General features: G+C 40.2%; 1 protein-coding gene across 1 annotated transcript in view; it reads left to right on the top strand.

Moving 5' to 3' along the window:
• The window catches only part of ttc27 (tetratricopeptide repeat domain 27), a gene marked incomplete in the record, with an annotated part of 90,612 nt that overhangs the window by 39,067 nt on the left and 30,417 nt on the right, over positions 1–21,128 (top strand). Inside the window, 2 exon segments of the mRNA XM_042214160.1 lie at positions 3,234–3,346; positions 14,225–14,291. Of these exon segments, the coding sequence (XP_042070094.1) occupies positions 3,234–3,346; positions 14,225–14,291 (180 nt within the window).

Genomic DNA, 21,128 nt, shown 5'->3' with positions numbered 1-21,128 from the left:
CAGTTCCTTGTGCTATGTTCAGACCACTAATACCCTCATTACTGGTGGAGGGGAGTAAATTGGCTCAATCAAAGCTGTCATTAACTAGAGCACACAGTCTCCCCATCTCAAGTGGATAGAAGGAAAGTAGAGAGGCAAGGAGGTGGGACTGTTTATCACTGGCCAATCAAACCTAGTGCCAACCGGGAAACGGGGCCATTTCTGTTGCTGTGGGTCTGAGTGGACTTAGAAGTCAGATCCAGGGCTTCTGTTTTTTTGCTGATGCCAAACCACATTATCACAACAGAGGATTTGATTGAGTTTGCTCAGACCAGAGAAATTGCACTTGCCTGTCACTGACAGTTACTGATCATTAAGTCCAGAATTTTTGAATACCTCATAATTGGTAAAGTAGTTTGAGCCTTAGCTCATCCTGACTGCATGGTGTTCTTATGCAGGACTCTAAAAATTCAAACTGAGTGTGTACACGTGTAGGTGAAGGTTAAAGATGTTATGTGTGTTATGTCTGAATAATCTATCCATATAGGCCTACCCATTAGCTTGTTGGTTGGTAGGTGCAAGGCAGTCTGTCTTAATGAAGCACCTCAATTACCAAAAACATCTTTAGAAAAAAAAGGCAGAATTACATATACTGATTTTTTTTGTGCCTTTATTTCTGATACTTGTGAGTGTGAGTGACATCTAACATGGTTTAATCAAATGTGACTGTGCAATCAGCAGTGTAACAAACTCAAATTCAGCTTTGAAAGCTTTGGAAGTGGAACTTGCACCTTAGAAGTTTTGTTTTGTTTCTGGGGAATACCAAGCTAAATATTATTAAACCAGTACTAATCACCTCTGAACATTACCCGCTTAGCCATCAAACAGCATCTCTTTTTAAATATATTCCGCAGTTAAACAGGTCTTTTAAATCAATTCATTTCTAAGATCTTTCAAAGATCCAAGCTATTACATGTAATAGGCTTATAGTTGTATGGTTGGTATTTCATTCCAGTTATTGGTCCAGTGAGAACTGCTAGTCCATTTGAGTAAAGCACACCCTCTCTGGGCAAAAAGATGGTGTATTGGTTGTTTGGTGATTTTCTTTTAGCAATGAGGTTGATCAAAAATGCATAAAGTTTATACGTTAAAGCACTGCATTAATGTATGGTTTAATATACCTTATATTCTAAAGCTCTTTAAGAATAGGTGAGGTGCAAGAGAACATTTCTCTTGATGCAGAGATACTATGGGTCGTTCCTGAATGACATAGCACCTTATCGTCTTTAGAGGAAGTCCAGACACTCTTTCAGTCATAATCCACTGCATGTGGCTTGGGCAGTAAATCAGCTTTGACTTCATACTCAGCTGTCTTTACCACAACAGACCTCAGTTTGGCACAGAAACCTGAGAAAATTGAGGCCTAAAATATGGAAGTCCTAATTTGCAGCCACTGTGTGGCAACCTACCTCTACCTCCAATCTATGTGACCATATTAACAGAATCACTAGTTACCAGCAGTTAACTGAAATCTTGATTGTTTAGCTTATCTTTGAATGCTCAGTAAAACGAGTTATTTTCTTGCTAATAGAGCAGGGCGATATGACCAAAAGTATTTATCACGATATATATTTGAAAATTTGCGATAACGATATAACTGACGATATAATTGATGCGAGACAAAATACAACTCCACAACATTACTAGCGCAAAAAGACAACCTTCCATTTATTTTCACTTAAACAAGAAGCTGGTTTTTATGTACATTAAAGCTTTATAAAAATGTAACAGTGCAAATGCAAATTCCTTGCTGAAAGTTTAACCAAAAGGCATTTCCAGTAGAAATGGGCTGACATATCCTGAGCATAACCATGTATAATATCCACTGAAGTTAAAAAGAGGTGCTTTGCAACATTAAACTGCAGTGTGCAGTACGTATTTTTCGGACCATAAGGTGCACGGGATTATAAGGCACATTAAGCGAAACAAAGCAGTCAGATAAATCAAACTTTATTAAACTCATTCTTCTTGCTTCCTCCACTTCTGTACCATTGATTCATTAATGTTGAATTCTCTGGCAGCTGCTCTATTCCCATGTTGTTGCAGTATATTAATGACTAACCTCGTATTGTGGATGGATTATCTCAGTTGTTCTCCTGACTGAAGTTTGGTCCGTTTACAGCATCCTGCCATGCGATTGCATTTGTCTCTAACTATCAGGAACCTTCACGTTAACTTTTATAAGTGGAAAAGTGTTAGTGTTCGTCCTCCAGCTTCCCTGTTTATGTTATGCTAACATAGCTGTGTCGCTAGCGATTACGTAGCACATCATTATATACCAGCTAGCCCAACTTCAGTAACCCTACAAACGTCACTGCTGTTTAGTTTCCTGTCTTCATTTATGTTGGAAGTGATAGCAGAGCTGTACGTTTGATTTTTTCAGAAATCTCTCAGTCAGAACATGCTATATCATGCTTAGGTAACTAGCGAAACTAGCGAGCTAACTTCCGCTAGCTTCCTGCTAACTTCTAACTCTGTTAAATGTAATAAATTTTGTTTTATGGATGCCTGGAAGTTAAACTTCATAGTTACACCTGGTAAAGCAGCAATGCTGATCGTTTTATTAAAGATGAAAGAATTTAGACAGTTTTTAACGCTCAGTGATGCTGCAGTGTTCGTTTGACCTGAAGCATACGGAGTTTAGGACCCAGATTACTCCCAGATTTAAGAGCATCTTAGTCCGACAAATACGACAATAACGACGGCCGCTTGCATGTTCTGCAAAAAAATGTGCTTTGTCGTGTATCTGACGGACAAACACCAAACCAGTTCCACATCACTGAAGTTGCACCATTTTTACAAACCAATTCTGGTTCATCTGTTTCACTCAACAATCGGCCATGTGCGTATGAAAACAAAGGCACTGCGCATGCGCGTTTTACTCATATTCTATCGCGATATTTCATTTTCCTATCGTTGCCTAACATTATACCGGTATTACCGTGAACGGTATAATATGGCCCAGCCCTACTTGCTAATATCCATATTGAAGTGATGGCCCCAAGTAGCAGCATGTTTGAGACAGTCTTCAAATTTAAAACCCTTACCCTTCTTAACATTGTAGCTCCAAGCAATTTCTGAAAAGTAATGCTACATTCAAAAATGTTTGCTTAGTCGCTTGGCAGAACCTTATAGTCTTCATATTCAGTGGTTTATGGCTGCTGATTGTACACATTGTGTTTCTTTGCCTACAGGACTATAGTCTGGGGGATGACACACTACTGGATAAAATCAATTTAGCAGAGCCAGATCAGTACCACTTGCCTGACCTAACTGCTGAAGAACAGGCCGTCATCCTGGGTATCTGGTAAGTCTGCTGCCTCAGAGCCGAACTGTAGCTGTGCGTAAAATTGCAATTAGAATTGTTTAAAACAGTGGGAAAACCACTAAGAGTGCAGGTATATTGTGATACATACCGACGACGGTAGCCTCATAAGGAACATTGGGTTAATAGTTCATCTGTTGGATGTCAGAAGAAATTGTGTCTCAGGCCTGAAGACTGAAATAATTTCTCACCATCCTGCACATCTATTTAGATCTAATGATCCCCTCAGTTCAGTTTGCCCCTGCATGAATATATGCCATATTCTAGGGCTGCTCGATTATGGCAAAAATGATAATCACGATTATTTTCACTGAAATTCAGATCTCGATTATTTGACGATATTTATTTAACAATAACAATGTGTTGAATAATGGCTTAAAAGATTGTCAAAAAATAATATAAAATAGTGTGCAAATACTGATAACAGTGCAAATGTTTGCAATATAAAAAATAAATGAAAAATGTAAACATCTGTGTTTTCGTCTTTTACCGGAAAGGTCCTTGTTTACAGCGCAGCTCTTGCTCCACGTTAGCATCGGTGATTTGACAAGAAGGAAACGGGATTTACTTTTTTTTTTTTTTCTTTTTCAAAACTTCAAAATACTCCATAATATTTATGCATACAAATAACCAAACATCAAGGCAAGCTGTGTAGCCACACAGTGTACAATTGCATCAAACTGACATTGAGGTATGTCAATTTGTAGTGTTGCTCTGTGGTGCAGCTACGACACCGTAGCAAAGTTTACACACTGTGTCTTGATCCACGTCTGACTCCGCGAACCCATAATCTTTCCACACCACTGAAGCTCTTTTACCTCTCTTTTCAACAAGCGGCATTCTTTCTTCAGCAGCCATTATCCTCTCCTCTCCAAATAACTTCTTCTTAGCTTTCCGAGCTTCCCTCATGTCTTCTTAATTGTTGTGACGGTGTTCGAAACGCAGAGAGGTGCACTCGATTTGCCACACAGCAGCGCGAGAGTAAAGCACGAGGGAGGTGCTAATAATCGGCACAGTCATTTTTAATGATCGTTGAAAGCCCAGATCGTAATTTAGATTAAAATTCGATTGATTGAGCAGCCCTACCATATTCATAAATTGCTTTGTCTGAAGCGTCACTATGACTTTGCTAACCACTTGGAAAATTGTAGATCCCATTAACTCATAAGTTTTTCTCTTATCATGTCACCTATTTGTTTAATAGAAAGTTGTGATGACAAACTTTGTTATATTCTGCACTGTTCTGTTTGTATACAGTACTGTGAGAAAGTATTTTTCCCCTTCCACATTTCTATAGTACATCTTAAGTCTGAACTTTGACTAGGCCATTCCAATTTCTTATTTCTTTTTATTTGTATTTTTTGTGGGCCCATAAATGATGGCAAGTCATTCAGGTTCCAAACCAGCAAAGCAGCCCCACACCATCACAGTGCCACCACCATGTTTGACTCTTTGTGTGATGTTCTTTTTAACAAATTGAATTATTTTTACACCAGATGTAATGAGACACTAACCCTCCAGAAAGCTTAACTACTTTTGTCTTCTCAGTCTACAGAATAGTTTCCCAAAGGTCTTGGGGATATTCACGTTTGCAAATTTGAAATAAGGTTTTGTGTTCTATTTGGTCAACAGTGGTCTTTGTTTTGGAACTCTCCCATGTATGCCAGTTTTGCCCAGTCTCTTTCGCAGTGTTGAAAAATGAACAATGGCCATAACTGTGGAAAGTGAGACCTGCAGTTCTTTAGATGTTGTTCTATGTTTTTGTGACCTCCTGTTCCAAATTTTCCCCATTTGTGGATGACTGCTTTCACCATGGTTTGCTAGAGTCTCAAAGTCTTAGAAAGGGCTTTGTTACCCTTTCCATACTGATAGATGACAATGACTTTGTTCTGTATCTCTCTGAGTTTCTTTAGTTGGAATAATGTGTTGCTTTGTGAGATAATTTGGCGTTCTTTATCACAGAGGTACTATTTATGCTTTTTTGATTCTGCAGGTCTGGCAGTGAAAATGTGGTTAATCAGAGTTGATGGAGGTCGGGGGGATTACGCTTTCACATTGGGCCAGATAGGCAACAAATACATCATTGTTTTACACATTTTGTATTTGCTCTGATTATCTTTGTTTTCTTCTAAATTTTTTTTGATCTTTAATTTTTCAGTGTGACAAATATGCAAAAAAGGTACAGTAGCAAGATACAACAGAAGTACACAGTTGTGCAGTTGTGGGGGGTGAGGGAAGGGGACAGAGGACAAGTACAAAAGACAAACTGTTGGAGAGAGAATAACTGTTAATGACATGAGATGATGGTATATAAATCCTTCATGAGTGGGGGTAGTAGAGAGGAAATGCTCAGTGCATCTTGGGAAGTCCCCCTGCAGCTTGAGCCTATAGGAGATCAAATTAAGTTATGGTTATGGGTCACTTGATCTAGCCCTAACTTTTAGGGCAGCATCACTCAGAAACTGTATGTTTCTAAAATGGCGATATTGTTCAGACAAAAGAGGCAGTCCCACAGATCTATTTAATATGTGAGTTGGAGTAAGTATATGGTTATACGTCATTTTTGAGAGGTTTTTTTAAGCCAAACACAATATATCCTGAGTTTTGACTGAACTTAGAACCAACCCTCTGATTAGTAGATGACTTGCTGTACCTCCACCAGGAACAGATGATAGCATATGGTAACACTTGGGGCCTAGCAGAGCAGTGTGTTAGCAGTGTGAGCAAGATAAGATAAAATGACAAAAAAAGTGTTATCAAAAATTTGAGCAAGTACATCAACAAATACACGTAGATTACTTAATTTGATAGACTACTCATACAGTAAAAACCTAGAAACTACAATATTCTCTTTAGACGCAGAAAAAGCATTTGACAGAGTTAACTGGAAATTTCTATTTGCAACTTTACACAAATTTGGTTTTGGATCCTCTTTCATAAACTGGTTAAAAATATTATATAATTCCCCAACAGCTTGTGTTAGAACAAATGACCAGACATCCTCCAGCTTCTGTCTCTTGAGGGGCACCAGGCAGGGATGCCCACTCTCCCCTTCACTGTTTGCAATTTTTATTGAACCACTAGCAGCAGCAATTAGACAGAATTCAGTAATTAAGGGCATAAAATGCAAGAACGTGGAACATAAAATCAGCCTTTATGCGGATGATGTGTTACTCTTTCTCCAAAATTCACAAACCAATATCTCTGGGGTGATTGAATTGATAAACTCTTTTGCAAGAATATCAGATTACTCAATTAACTGGTCAAAATCTACAGTCCTACCGATTAATTGCTCCTCCATAATTCCTCTTCTACACCACTGCAATCGGGAAATATAAAATATTTAGGTATTAATGTTTCTCCCAAGCTTGCAGATCTAACTAAATTAAACCATATCCCACTTTTAAAGAAGGTAGAAGATGATCTGGCTAGATGGAAATGTCTACCCATATCACTCATGGGAAGGGTTGCCGCTATAAAAATGATGGTCTTACCAAAAATAAATTATTTATTCTCAATGATCCCAACTAAACCGCCACAAGATTGGTTCAGATCTCTAGATTCATGTATGTCCAAATTCCTTTGGAAAAATAAACCCCCACGTATAAGCTTAAAAACACTACAAAAGACCAAGGATAAAGGAGGACTAGAACTGCCTAACTTTCAGCACTACTTCTTAGCCAACAGGCTTCAGTTTATCTCAGGATGGCTAAAACATACCCTCTTAGATGAACCTTGGCTAGATGTAGAACAAGCACTTGCAATAATCTAGAGATCTCAGACCTACCATTTATCAGCTCAAACATCCAACGACATGAATGCTTTAAAAGCATCAACATCAGCTCTTCTCTGACAGCATGGTGGGAGTTTCTAAAATTGACGGCGTCTTCATTAATCCCATGCAAACGTACACCTATCTGGAACAACCCTGACATATTACAAAACAATAATATGATAAACTTTTCAGATTGGAGTGGTAAGGAATCAATGTAATGACTGTAAACAGGGAGCTACAATTAATAAAAAAATGGATGGACATAAATAAATTATCATTAAATATAAATAAAACTAAAGCAATGTTTTTTGGTAATTTAAAATATAATATAGAATTACCAATTATCATTGAAGGTGTACCAATTGATAATGTGAGTGAAAACAAATTTTTGGGAGTCGTAATTGATAACAAAATTTCATGGAAACCCCACGTCAGACACATAAAAACCAAAATTTCCAGAAGCCTCGCAGTTTTGAACAAAGTGAAACAATTCCTTGATAAAGATGCACTTCGTACTCTGTACTGTACCCTGGTTCTTCCATATCTTACATATTGTGTGGAAGTGTGGGGAAACACATATAAAAATACAACTAATCCATTAGTCACAGTACAGAAACGAGCACTGCGTATTATTCACAAGGCTGGTTATCTAGATCATACTCACAAATTCTTTCTTCAGGCAAAGTTACTTAAATTCCAGGATCTGGAAACAATGCAAAAATATTCATAGATTTAAATTTCTCTACAAACAGTTGGTCTGGTCACAGTATACTCAATGATGGTTTTTAGTGTGCTCTGTAATGTCTGTTCTCTTACCATTGCTGGTATGGATTAAAAAAAAAAAAAAGACTGTGCGTATGTATGTACATATATGTACATGTGTGTGTAGATATATATGTATGTATATGTATGTGTGTATGTGTGTGTTTGTTACTTGTAGTTATTACTGCCTGTTACCTGTGGTAATGTAATTTATAATTTATATATTCTGTATTCAGTTATGAAGGCTCTAATTGTTGTTTGCGAGCTGCAGTTTAGATGCTTGTATGCGCCCGGGGCTGTTGATGGGACTGTATGCAATAATGGGCGTAGCTGCGGGAAGTTTATTGTTTTGTTTTGTTTTTTGTTTTTTTGTTGATGAGTGAGTATAGGGGTGGGATTTAATAAGTTTTCTTCGTCCCACTCCTTTTTCAGGCAATTTTTGTTTTTTGTTTTGTGCATTTTATGTTCAATATAGGTATTTGTTGTGCCTGGAAATGAACAAATAAATGAATGAATGAATGAATGAATAAATATTTAGAACATATACTAGAAGGAACAGAATTTATTTCATTTGACGACTAGTTACACAATATGGGATCAACAAGAAAAGATTTTTAGAATATCAACAAATTAAATCCATAGTAAAAAAGAAATTTAAACCGGGTCAAGTTGAACTACAAACACCACCAAGTGTGGTTCAATTTCTTACTCTTAAACCCCCCAAATTACTATCCAAAATATACAGAATGCTTTCTAAAACAGATGAATCAATATCACTTCCTATTGCAAAATGGGAAGCGGATTTATCAGTTAACTTAGACCTAAACTTCTGGTCTCAGATTTGCTTAAAAACCTTTCATCTAATTAGAAATCCCAGTCTTCAATTAATTCAATACAAAATATTACATAGAGTGCACTATACAGGTCATCGGATGTTCAAGATGGGCTTTACGTCTACCAACAACTGCTCACACTGCCAAACCAATTCACCGGACAATTATATCCACGCTCTTTGGTTCTGTCCAGACTTATCGAAGTGTCTGAAATGTAACATTCCAACTTCCCCCTTAGTGTGTTTGTTGGGCAGCTTAGATAATGTCACTTCAGAAAAGAATATCGCCCATATGGTTTTCACTGCCCTATGCATAGCCAAGAAAACAGTCCTCATGAACTGGAAAAATAAAAACAATCTTAATTCTAACCAATATAGAAATTATCTATTAGATTACATTAGTCTTGATACAGCCTCTGCCACCACATCAGATCAATTGCTCTGGGCTCCTTTGATCAGCTCCATCACCTAGTGGGGGTGGGGGGTCATAGTTTGGTCCCGCCTTCACTGTTGTGATTGGTGTGGGGGTAGGGACAGGCTTAGGGCGTCGGGGGGTTCCCCGGAGGCATCTTCCTTGGGGGGCTCAACCCGGGGTAGCGGTCATGTCCGGTTAGGGGCTCTGTTGGCTCTCAGGTGACTGTTTCCTCGCGGCTGCGTGCAGCGGGGCTAGGGGAGGGTCTGTGCTGACGGACGTGGGTTACTGACCTGGTAGCCTGGCTGCCCCTGGGTGGGTCCGGGATGGGCGTGAGGTTCTGGGGGCGCTCCGTCTCTGGGCTGGGCCCTGGCCGGGCCTCGGGGGCTTGGGTCCTGGTTGGTGTGTTGCCGGGGTTGTGGGCGGGTGGGTGCATGGGGGCCCAGCCCTGGAGCAGGGTGCCGCCGGTGCATCGAGCCACCTGGGGGGCTCTTCAACTGGTGGGGGAGATTGTCACATCTTGCAGGAGCTTTCCCTCTCCTCAGGAGCTCTCTCTGCAGGAGGGGGAGATACAGGAGAGGTGGAGGAAGATCTCAGCCTGGGTGTTTATTGTCTTATGTAGTCTGGAAGATGAGTGGATGGTGGGGTGGGTGCAGTTTTCTCTGTGGTGGGGTTGGGTGGACTGTCCCGGGCTCTGTGGGGCCGGGAGGCGCTGCTGCACTGGGCCCCGGTCTGGATGGGCCTGGGCCCCCTTTCCCTGGCGGGTCGCGGAGTATGGGGGTGCCTACTGGGGTCAGCGGGGGAGCTGGCCCCAGGGAGGGGTCACTTGCCCCTCCCCATCTCCAGCTGCCTCCCTCTTCCCGCTCCACCACAACCACCCACACATGCAGGGCCTTGGAGTAGGGGTATGTCACCAGGGTGCAGAGGAGGCTACCCCCCCTCTGTCCCCTTCTGGCTGCCTCTGCCTCAATTTTATCCCACAACTTAGACATTCACATTACTCACACTCTCATTACACATACATATAGGATCTTGGGGGTGGGCACGATACACGGAGTCCAAAGTTACCATCAGGGTGTACACCTCACCCCTGGCGTCGTTGCCCACCTCTCAATTTTAAATACACGTAGACATTGAGGGCTAGCAGGAGGGACTATGCGCTTACCTGCTGCTCTCTGGCAGGTAGCTCCATGCCCTCCTGGGTTTTAAATGCACCTTAGAACACACATGCATCAACACTACAATGAGCGGGTGGAGGGAGGTTTGGAGTCTTCTCTCACCCCCGTTCTCTGCGACCTGCTGGAGCGGGGGGGCTAGGAGGAGGAGTTGGCCGTCCGACTGCGGTCTGGAGTGTGGGGCCTCCCTGCTGCTGCGGAGTCGGGGCGGTCTGCCTCCCCCCACCGCAGGGAAAAGGGTAACACCACCTGGGTCTGGGTGCAGTTCCCCCCTCCAGGGGCAAGGGTACCTAGACCCGGTTTGTAGAGTACGCTTGGGGAGTGTGATCGTGTGTACAGCGTCTCTTTATGTCTGTCTCCACGTTGGTTGAGTGTGGAGTAAGTGCATATGAGAGCATGAGGGTGGGAATGGATGTTTGTGTCTGTGTGTGCCTGTATGTCTGTGTCTATATGTCAGGTTGGGTATCAGACGCCACCTCTCTGGGGACATCTCAGGCCCTCCAAGGTTTGGAGGCCTATCTCCACCCACCACCACTTCCCCTGCCAGTGGCGGACTCCCTCAGGTGTCGGTGCGTTGGTGGTTCTTTGTGTCGGGGATGGGCGTCCAGGTACACACCGGCTCACTCCTTGGCGGCCGCTTATCGGGGCCTGGAGCCTGGGGCTCGCTCGGGCCACTTCGGAGGTGGGGTGCCCCCGGCCTCTCGGCCTGGGGCTCGGTCACTCAGGCACGGCTGGCTGCCGGCGGAGCTCACGGGCGCGTCACTGCAACTCCCCCTGGCTTCTGCTCCGCGGCTGCTGAGTGAGCCCTCATCTGGGACTCTCCTCAGCTCTTTCTGGGACAGTGGCGCGGCTGCCCCTCTGTTGGTCTTCCTTGGTCTCTTGTGTTCTGGGGGCCTCTGGATGTCTGGAGTTTTGATCTCCTCCATACCTGCTTCATACCCTGGAGGACGGGGCTGTGGCCCCCCCACACCCTCTAGCAGATCATTACATGAAGGAACCTTTTAAAAAAACAAGGCGTCCATGCTCACAGGTGTACACACGGGTGATCACACCCACAAACTACACCCTTTTTGGCTCCTACCTCAAAGCACACTGTGTTCTGTTGATCTTATGTGCTGCACAATAATGTTTAATATTTAGTATTTACTGTCATATTCCCATATATCATTGTGATGTTGTTTATTCTATTACTCTTGTTTCTTCTGCTTGTTTTCTTTTTTCTTTCTCAACAGGTGATCCAGGTGATTGATATATGCATTTTTTTTCTCTGCTTCATTCTGTTGGTTTTTGTTTTTTGCCCTTCTCCCCCGTCCCTCTTCTCAGCTGTTTTCTTTCCCTCTTTCTTTCTCCCCTTCTTTCCCCCAGTCAAGTCTGTCCCGTATTCAGCAAGTGAAAATAAAATAAACAATAAAAGGTGAATCAAATGGACCATTACGGCAAGGCTGGGATGGTCAATTTGGTAAAGTAAATCCGTTGGGCATCTTTCTTTGCCTTTAGACAACAATTCTGATGGCAAAAGAGCCAAACGGGACAGGCAGAAAAAAAAAGAAAGAGGAAAAAAAAGAAAAAAAAAAGAAAAAAAATTGAGCAAGTGTGTTACCAAACAAGACACCTTAATAGATAGCCCATGACTATCTGGTACTGGGGCTTGCTGAACTTTGGCCCTTGTGGGACATGATTGTCGCGGTTGGAGGATAACCTGTGCTATACGCTCCCCACTCGTCTTTACTGTTTTTAAGTCTCTCTTTTTTCCTCTTCCTTCTTCAATTTATCTCTTTATCACTTCTTCTCTCTTTTGCTAACCTGGCCCTCACCCCCTGTCAGCTCTGGGTGTGAGGGAACCTCATGATCCTTTATATTTCATAAATATGTGACACACCAGGCAGTTTTTCAGCCAGTAAGCCCCAGGAGTTTGCATGAGTTAGCTGATGTCGTCCCAACTGTTTTGCTATGTTACATAGCTATGAATTCTGCCTGGTTACCAGGCAGAGCAGTATTAACTTACATAAACCAGAAAAAAGCCAATATGGGGTCAGCGTCAAAACCAAACAAAGGTCCGTCAATGGATCGAATTCCCTGATTCTTAAGATTTAATTATGTCTGTCAGTGGTGTACTAAGGGCTGTGCTCTGGTCTTAGATGACAGTCACTGGAATATAGTGCAGTGGGTACTAAACTGAATGTGTGACTGTGTACATTTACCACCTGCACAAACATTTTTCCAGAGTCAGTTAATAAGTTGTATGTTTTTCTATGTAAAGTTTAGAGTTCATCAACACTTCTTTTACCCAACCCTTTCTTTTTTTTGTGACCTGTAGTTTTCTCTAAATTTATAGCTGAGTGACTGTTATTTGTGAACGTGTTTGTCCTGGTGGTTTAATCCAGGCAAAAGGATAAACAAAATAGAGACTAAAATGTAATATATAAAAATAGTTATCTTCACAGTAACTTGGTGATTAATTTTCTATGCTGGTGCTGGAACTGAATGGGCCAACTGAAGGTCAGTGAGATTGCTAGGAGATGATTGATGAGCAGCAGGCTGATACCACTACAAAACAGTGTTAAGAACAAGTCTCTTGTATAGTGTGTGTCTTCCAGAGTGTTAGCAGACCACATTTATTCAAAAATTAAGCTAGATAGTCATTTGACACTCAACCTAGGATAGAAACCTTGAGAAAATATAGATATCGCTAGCTCCGGGACGTCGGGCTAGCGATTTTGCGAGCCCTGTATAGTATATTTAAACATTTTAATAACTTGTCTTTATTGTCACTGCTTTTTGTATTAATGAGTGCTAATCCCAGGATATAATCAGTATTTATTAATTCCTTGCCAAGGGCTTAAACAGCAGAGACTCTGGTTATGAATTCTCCATGGTCCCTTTAACTCTGGGAATGTGACCTTGTCTGGTTTCTCTTTTCTCCCTCTTGAGCTCTTGGCAGATCTGAAATTTACCTCTTAGAAAAAGTACTTTTAAAGCTCACTGTGGATTCTGATTAATTCCCACGCTGACTTATATATAATAATTAAAATAATTTCTAACAGTCTACCCTTTATTGATTGTAACAAATCATAAATCATTCCCAGGAGCTTGCATGGTTGGCTGATGTTATCCACATTGGCTCAAGAGTTGTGTAAAAGACCATTTTTGATCTTGGAAATCGGTGGTCCGAAATGTAACAATCCAGCCTCCCCTCTAGTTTGCTTGTTGGTCAACTTGGATGACATCACTACTGAGATGAATAAGATTGTACTCATGAACTGGAAAAATAAAAATAATCTTAATTCTAACCAATATAGAGACTGTCAGATAGATCATATTAGTTTTGAATACAGCCTCTTCCACCACTATAGATCAATCCTTCTGGGCTCCTTTAGTCGGCTCCATCACCTTGTGGGGATGGGGGGGGGGTTCCGCTTTCATTACTGTGGTTGATGCGGGGGTAGGTACGGGCTTGGGGTGTCTGGGGATTCTCTAGGGACAGATTTCTTGGGGGGCTCAACCTCGGGCTGTGTTCATGACCTGGATGGGGCTCTGGTGGCTCTTGGATGGTGTTTTTCTGGCGGCTGCCTGGAGGGTCTGTTTTGGCGGACGTAGGACACTGGCCTGGTAGCCTAGCTGCCCCAGGGTGGGTCTGGGGCAAGCTTGGAGACTTGGGGTTCTGGGGGTGCTCTGCCTCTCTGCTGGGACTCTGATAACAAAAGGTTATCAAAAATAAAACAGGAAATAGGCATGGGAAACTAAACGGGGGCAAAGCCGAAAACACCGGGTCAACGACCCAAATTCCCTGACACACCGAGGGGATCTGGTTAATTAAAGCTCAAGTTACCAGTTGTTTTACTTGTTAAATAGGATATTTGTATTAATCTTTCCACTATTTATTCACAAATATTTTTGTCTGCAGCACTGACTTCCAGAAGAATAACCCTGTGCACAAACTAACAGAAGAAGAACTCCTGGCCTTCACGTCTGTAAGTCATTGTTTACTTTTTTTATGACCAGCATTGTAAGTTTTCCCTGTAATATTAAAGAGAAATGACTTTGGTAGTATGCCTTGCCTTTTTTAACCCAGCCGACACATACACTCCTCTGATTAACAGTGAAACTTAGAATTAACAAAATGAAAAATAATGCAGCAATGTATAAATCACTATTTGGGCCTCATTCATCTTGCTTATACAGGCAATAAATAAGATATGTACAACCAGACTTGCAGTTAGATTGGTAAACATCCTAAATGTAAGTTTTTCAGCAGAGTGCTGAAAATATCGTCGTACCAGCAAATTGAAGTGGACATACAAACATAAGCCACAATACAAAAATGATGAAATGGCTCACCCAAAGGTGAGCAGTAAGAAAGCTGAGCTCATGTTGAGGGAAACATAACCATAAGTCTTTAGGGACACTCCCAAAAACAACCAGTGATTTTTATGAAGGCAATTCCTGAAAACTTTAATGGAACTTTTTGTAGTGGCAGACAAACTGTAGTGGGACCACTACAGTTTTTACACGATTTTATCTTTATGATGATGTTAGTTGGAAGATATAATTACACACTAATCAATGTATATTTATGAGTACAACATAATTGTTTAATTAAATAACCTAAAAATCCCTTTTTAAATAAAGCTGTATTTGAGATGAATATTGTCACCATAATTCACTCTGGAGAGCATGCACGTCTTCAAAACTTCAAACCTTAGCTTTGCTGTAATTATTTGGTTAGCCACTAGGATGCACTTTAAATTTGTACTTGGCAAAAAGAAGCAACAAATACTGTACTGGTGGGATTATTGAATAGTTCAGTGTGTCCTACTAGTTGTTCTGGCTTGCTTAAGCCTGATAATAACGCTTTTGTTTCCTTTTCATGAGGTCTTGGAACACATTCGATTTGATTGTTAAAATGACACATTGTCACATTCTCACCACTGGTCCTAATATAATGATTCAGTCTTTGTCACTATGGCTGTAAATTAACACAGCACTGTTAATTACACTTAGGATATGAGTGGTTGTAACTTTTTGAGCTCATGATATGTAAAACTTTGTTTTGCAAAGAAAGTAAATTGGAAATACTAGAAAGAAGAGTATGTGGCAGTCAAAGTCAGATCAGAACAGCTGCTCTGTATTTCTTTGAAAAATGTTAATTACTTTGTCCTGTACCTACATTTTTAATCCTGGTGCATTACCTGAAATCCTAACAAGATAAGGCAATATGCAAGTCTGCGTGTCCATGTTTATTGGTGCTATCCAATTGGAAACAAATATATTTGTGGGTACATTTGTACTATGCCAGTGGTTATTCTCTGTTCATCACTTTTCTTTGAAGTTGAACAGTAGTTATTATGAAGCCAGCTGTGTATACAAAATAAGATGGCGGCATATCTGTGTCTCACTGCGTTGGCTGGAAATGCTGCTGCAAGCAGCTGCTGGCTCTGTGGGCAGGCATCTTCCCAGCCTACATGTAGATCCAGGAATCTGCAGGCTGGTTAGATGGTTGTCACATGTCTGGCTGTCTTCGTCGATACCTGAATCCTATCACCTTACTACAAGAACATCTCTCAGCACTGCTAATGTGTCAGTTATTACAGGAGCTTTTCGCCCATGATTTGAGTGTAACAGGGAATATTACAGGCACTAATAATAAGCTGCACAAAAATCAACCGAGTTGTTTCATCTCTGCAGTGAAACTTTGAATTCATTCTAGAGAGAAGCTTATGAGACTTTGGCAGATTGTGTAGGGTTCAGGCAGCAGTATCACAGGGATTGATGATGCACCTCAGCAAACTACCAGCTGCTGGAAACCCAACAAAGAGGATTTAAGGATCTGACTTGTGTCTAGGTTCCAGTTAGGACCATTATATCTATATCCCTTTCATCTCTGCAAACATGCTTCCTCACAGATCTCTCTGTCTGATCTCTATTTCTGCACCACTCGTACATCAGGACACTGCATAGTAAATATGTCATTGTTTTTTTTTTTATTGTTTTTTTAAGAAAAACAATGATCTTCAAAAACAAAAAGAGACCGTAAATGTAGCAATGTGAATTTATTTATTGCCCTGGCTTTTATTCAATAAATCTGTTAATTTTGGAGAACTGTACCAAAGCACGTGTACGGTAGGTGAAAAGGCTCTGCCCTACCATCCGAACAGAAATCTTTATGCAGATCGATACGTTTGCAGGACATGAATTATGCTGGAAGAAGGGTAAATTGGCCTGACTCCCTTTGCAACTGAAGAAGGTGAAAGCCTGGCCCACAATAAGAGTTCATGGTATTCTGCAGTTAATGAATAAAATGAATAAATTGAACCTCATCTCAGGGTTGCAGTAAAAACTCACAGCCAAGTCACACAGGTCTTATTCCCATGTGACACAGCCTGATGTCTCCTCTCACATCCAGATGTTTGTTCAGCCCCAGTCTACTCTTTGCAGCATTACACACTGTCCTAAATGCCTCACATTAACTCAGTTTTGATCACCATACTCAGTACCTACAAAAATAAATACATAAATTTAGTATAAGTATAAAGTGCTCCCAAGCAAACCTGTCTCCTCATAACAGAGTCTCAGTTTCTTGTAGACAGCTGTCTGCCGTATTGAATCTGTCCCTATCGGACTTCATCAGTCTCTCAAATTGTTGTATTGTAATTTTGACCCCTCTTCATTTCATTGTGGGTATTTGTTTATGCACAATAGGAGTGAATGATATGTAGTCTTAAAATTATATTTTGATATTTCTGACAAAAAATACTGAGTGTTTTATAGATGCTTGCAGGCAGCAACCTTTATGTGTCAATAAACTGTCACTTTTCATCCTTCTGTTCCACTGAGCGACTGTCTTTGAAGCACTGTGGTAAAAGTGTGAGTGTATATGCACAGAGTTAACAGTAACTCAAGTAACTTAACCTTGTTAAGTATTGTCTGCCTGGGTTGATCTTTGGTCAAACTGCCCAAAGCCCCACCTTTCCACCTTGTAAACACTTTAGAATTTCATTCACGGCTTGCTCTTCTTATCATTTGGTTATTTTTGGGTTGCACATCACCAGTTGATAGCAGCTCCTCCATCATAGCTTGGTTGTATTTATTTATTTATTTATTTTTTGTCTTGAGTGAGGAAACAGGTTTGTTGTTTCCACCTTCAGCAGGAACAGTTTTCCCTTTGGAGCACTATCCTTTGTTGGAGGTTGTTGAAGTAGCTCCCTTTGCACTAAATCATTACTGGAGGCAGGGGTGTCTGACATTGCTGTTAGACGATCTTGGGCTTGTTTCAATGTTCTTGTGCGCTAAGGAACATAAACATAAAAGGAACCATGATAGCACGATACTTCAGCAAATTTACACCAGTGTTATTGCAGAAGCCATGCTATGGCACCTTTAATACCTGGTGTTAAATATACGTAGCCAGCTAGAGCCTGGAGCGTGCACAAACTGTCGGCTTCAGAGCAATGCGCAACAAGGACATTGCTTTCAGTTTGTACGAATCTTTAAGGTTCTAAAAAGCATCGAGTTTGGACGGGTCTTACCACTTGTAATTATGAAGTATGCAACATTTTTTCTAAGCTTTTTTCTGTTACTCCAAAGCATTCAGGCAAACATAACAGAAAGTAATCAATATAATAAGTGGATTTAGTCATCACCATCAAAACTTCCTCTGTCTTCTCGTTGCTGTTAAGAAACACCCATTTGCGTCAGGAGCGACATGACAAACGCTTTGGATGCTTTATCGTTTGATTTTTTTTTTAAATTGCTCAACGATTGATGTTGGTAGAGGAATAACTGCATAATTAGGACAATTTACTGTTGCATTAATGACTCCAGCAAGACTTGCTAAGCATCCACAAAGATCATTAGTGTTTGTTTATCTCACCTCGAACCATGTATCTCTTTTATCACGCATTTCCATTGTCATAAATATACAGTGTGTAGAAAGTTACTGTTGTATAACTTGTTCTGATTAAAGATGAATCGAGACATGAATTCAGATGAAAAGCTTCAGTCGTCTCTCTCTGACATCTACCTACCAGTAAATCTGCTGAACACACCCTCCCCGCTTTCCCTTTAATCAGCTCATCTAAAGCTAAACCACTAAGCTGTGCCAGCTATTATACAGCAGATTATCACCACAGCACACAGATAAAGACTTTGTGGCTGTAATAGGTTTTAATAATTAGGTGTTCTCACTAAAGCTTGCTGCTTGATTTCCCACTACAGTGCACAGCAGACAGGCGAGCCCTGTGCTTATTTCAGCTACAGAAGAAGAGGAAAAAGAAAGTTACTCTTGTGTGCATTTCCACAGTGCTTCAGTACAACCGCAACGCCAAATAATTTGGGAATTAAAATGTTTTTTAAAACGGCAACAATTTGCAGAACATATATATTCTATAATAGAGCATTAGATATATATTAAATGTTTAAAATGTGTTACGTTTGAGAGGTGTTCAGATGTAAGTAGGTTAACTGACAACAGGTCACCGACGTGTTTGCAGTTTAGAGAGGCTGTATTTATGAATGAGCAGAAGAACCTGTATCTACAGATTGGGAATTCATTTCAGAATGTCATTCAACATAATAAAGAAGACTTTAAATTTTTATGTCATCATATATGATAGATCATCAGATATTCAGAGTGTCTGTATTAAAAAAATAAATAAATGAGAAAATCTAAAAATCAGTGGCTGCCCATGATCTTTGGGTCCTCAGGCAGCACTGCATTAGGAAAAAAAAATCATCCTGCTATGCAGACACTGCATGTGTTCACGAACCCTTCCAGAAGGTATCGTCTGTGCCATCCAAAAAGCTCTATCATGCAAATAACAAACCAGATGTGAACATGATCCAGAAATGCTGCCCTCTTCTCTGGGCCAAAGCTCGAAGTAACACATGCTCCCATCTGGGGAAGGCCTTGCATATTTAATCAATACAATGCTAAACACAGCATCTATAACAACATCATGACTTCATAGTAAAAGAGTCTGACTGCTGAACTGGCTTAACTGCACCAAACCATTTGGGCATCATGAAATAAAAAAACGCCGTGAGACGACCCAGGATTGTTGAGCAGGTAAAATCTTTTGTCAGACTAGAATCTGACAACATTTCAGAGCAGCTGCTGGAAAGCTTTTATAAAAAGAAGGTATTTTTCCAATAATGGTAAACTCTCTGTTCAAATGTTTGATATGGTTTCGGTCTTCTATTGTAAGGGAAAATGTGTTTACGAGATTTGCAGATCATTGCATTCTGTTTCAATTAATTTATTTTTTTTAAATTTGGGTTGTATATGTAATTTGTTAATTTATTCATATATTCATAAATACTAATGACGTACTAATTTTGAAGGATAGCGTGGTGTGTTCAGATTTTTCTGGATTACTTTGTACTTCTATTGTGTTACAGACTTTATTAACAGCATATAGCTGCTAACTGTACCTCTGACTGTTAACAGGTGGGCTTTTTTATGTTGAGATTTTAATGTCTAAAATCTATGCAAATATAGACGAAAGGTATGCACCGAAATATTTAGTGTTCATGGAGAGCAGCTCTTATTTTATGATGGTGCTGAACATGAGCTTATAAGTCTTGCTTAGAAATCATCATATTTCATTAAGTTTTAGTCTTCTTAGAATCTCACTCTGTACATCCATCTGATTCAGTAACTAACTTTTAATGCTAAGTAAGTGCCAAAAAAATACAAGTCAAAAATGGCACTCAAAAGAGAATAGCACCATTAATACTCACACAGTGTGGACTGGATTAAAATCACAGACCATGTAATAATAAACTCCTTCCACTTTCCAACAGAGAAATAAATCTTGTCCAAAAGAAGCTTGGATGGCAGCTTCGAATATAGACTGATTAATTATACAGTAAATTTTCAAGTATTGATTGAATTACTCCATTTTTTTTTTTTTTTAAGCTTTTTATTCTTCAGTTTTCCTGTCACTGTTTCCTACTTGAAACATTAATCAAGATATGGAACAAATTTAATCTTGAACTGTTTGTAAAATTCATTCCCTAACCCATCTGGGCCTGGACTCTTACCATTTTTTAATAAACCAATAGATTTAATAATTTCTTCCTTTGTAATCTTGGCTTTCAAAATCTTGCGACCCACCTGATCTAACACAGGGAGGTCACACTTACCTAAAAAGTCCTGCATATCTTTAGGCCCTGCAGTGGAATGAGAAGTATAGAGAGATTCATAAAACTGTCTAAAGTTATCATTAATGTCTTTATGTGATGTAACCAGGTTTCCATTGCGTGATCTAATTTTGTGAATCATTCTGTTAGTTGTTAGCTGTTAGCTAGCAGGGCTAGTTGTTAACTAGCCCTGCTAGCTAACACCTTATGTTAGCTAGACAGCCACATAAGTTGTTAGCTGTCTAGCTAACAACTTATGTGGCTTGTCCCCAAATTCAAAGTACTTCTGTCTTACAAAGGTGAACGCTCTATTAATGTTGCTGGTTAGTATTTGATTTAGTTCATATTTTAATGCACAAATAGTGTTGTACTTATCTAAAGAGGGAGCCCTTGCATTATTGGCGTCCAAATCGTGGATCATTTTTTCTAATTTTAACTGTTCTAGTTTATTATTTTTATTCTGTGAGGCCTGATATGATATTATGCACCCCCAGATATAGGCTTTAAACGTTTCCTATAATATATCAGGTGAGATTTCGGCATTATCGTTTATATCGAAAAATAAAGAGGTCTGAGAGTTTATATACTGTTGAAATTTTAAATCGCTCAGTAGTTGTGGGTCAAATCTCCAATTCCTATATGCTTTGGTGAAGTTGCTAAGTGCAAAG

The sequence above is a fragment of the Haplochromis burtoni genome, unplaced genomic scaffold (genome assembly GCF_018398535.1).
Source record: "Haplochromis burtoni strain Fernald_Lab_line unplaced genomic scaffold, NCSU_Asbu1 Contig_525, whole genome shotgun sequence".
Classification (NCBI taxonomy): Eukaryota; Metazoa; Chordata; class Actinopteri; order Cichliformes; family Cichlidae; genus Haplochromis; species Haplochromis burtoni.
The sequence above is the reverse complement of the archived record's forward strand: the minus strand, read 5'-3'. Positions and strand labels throughout refer to the sequence as shown.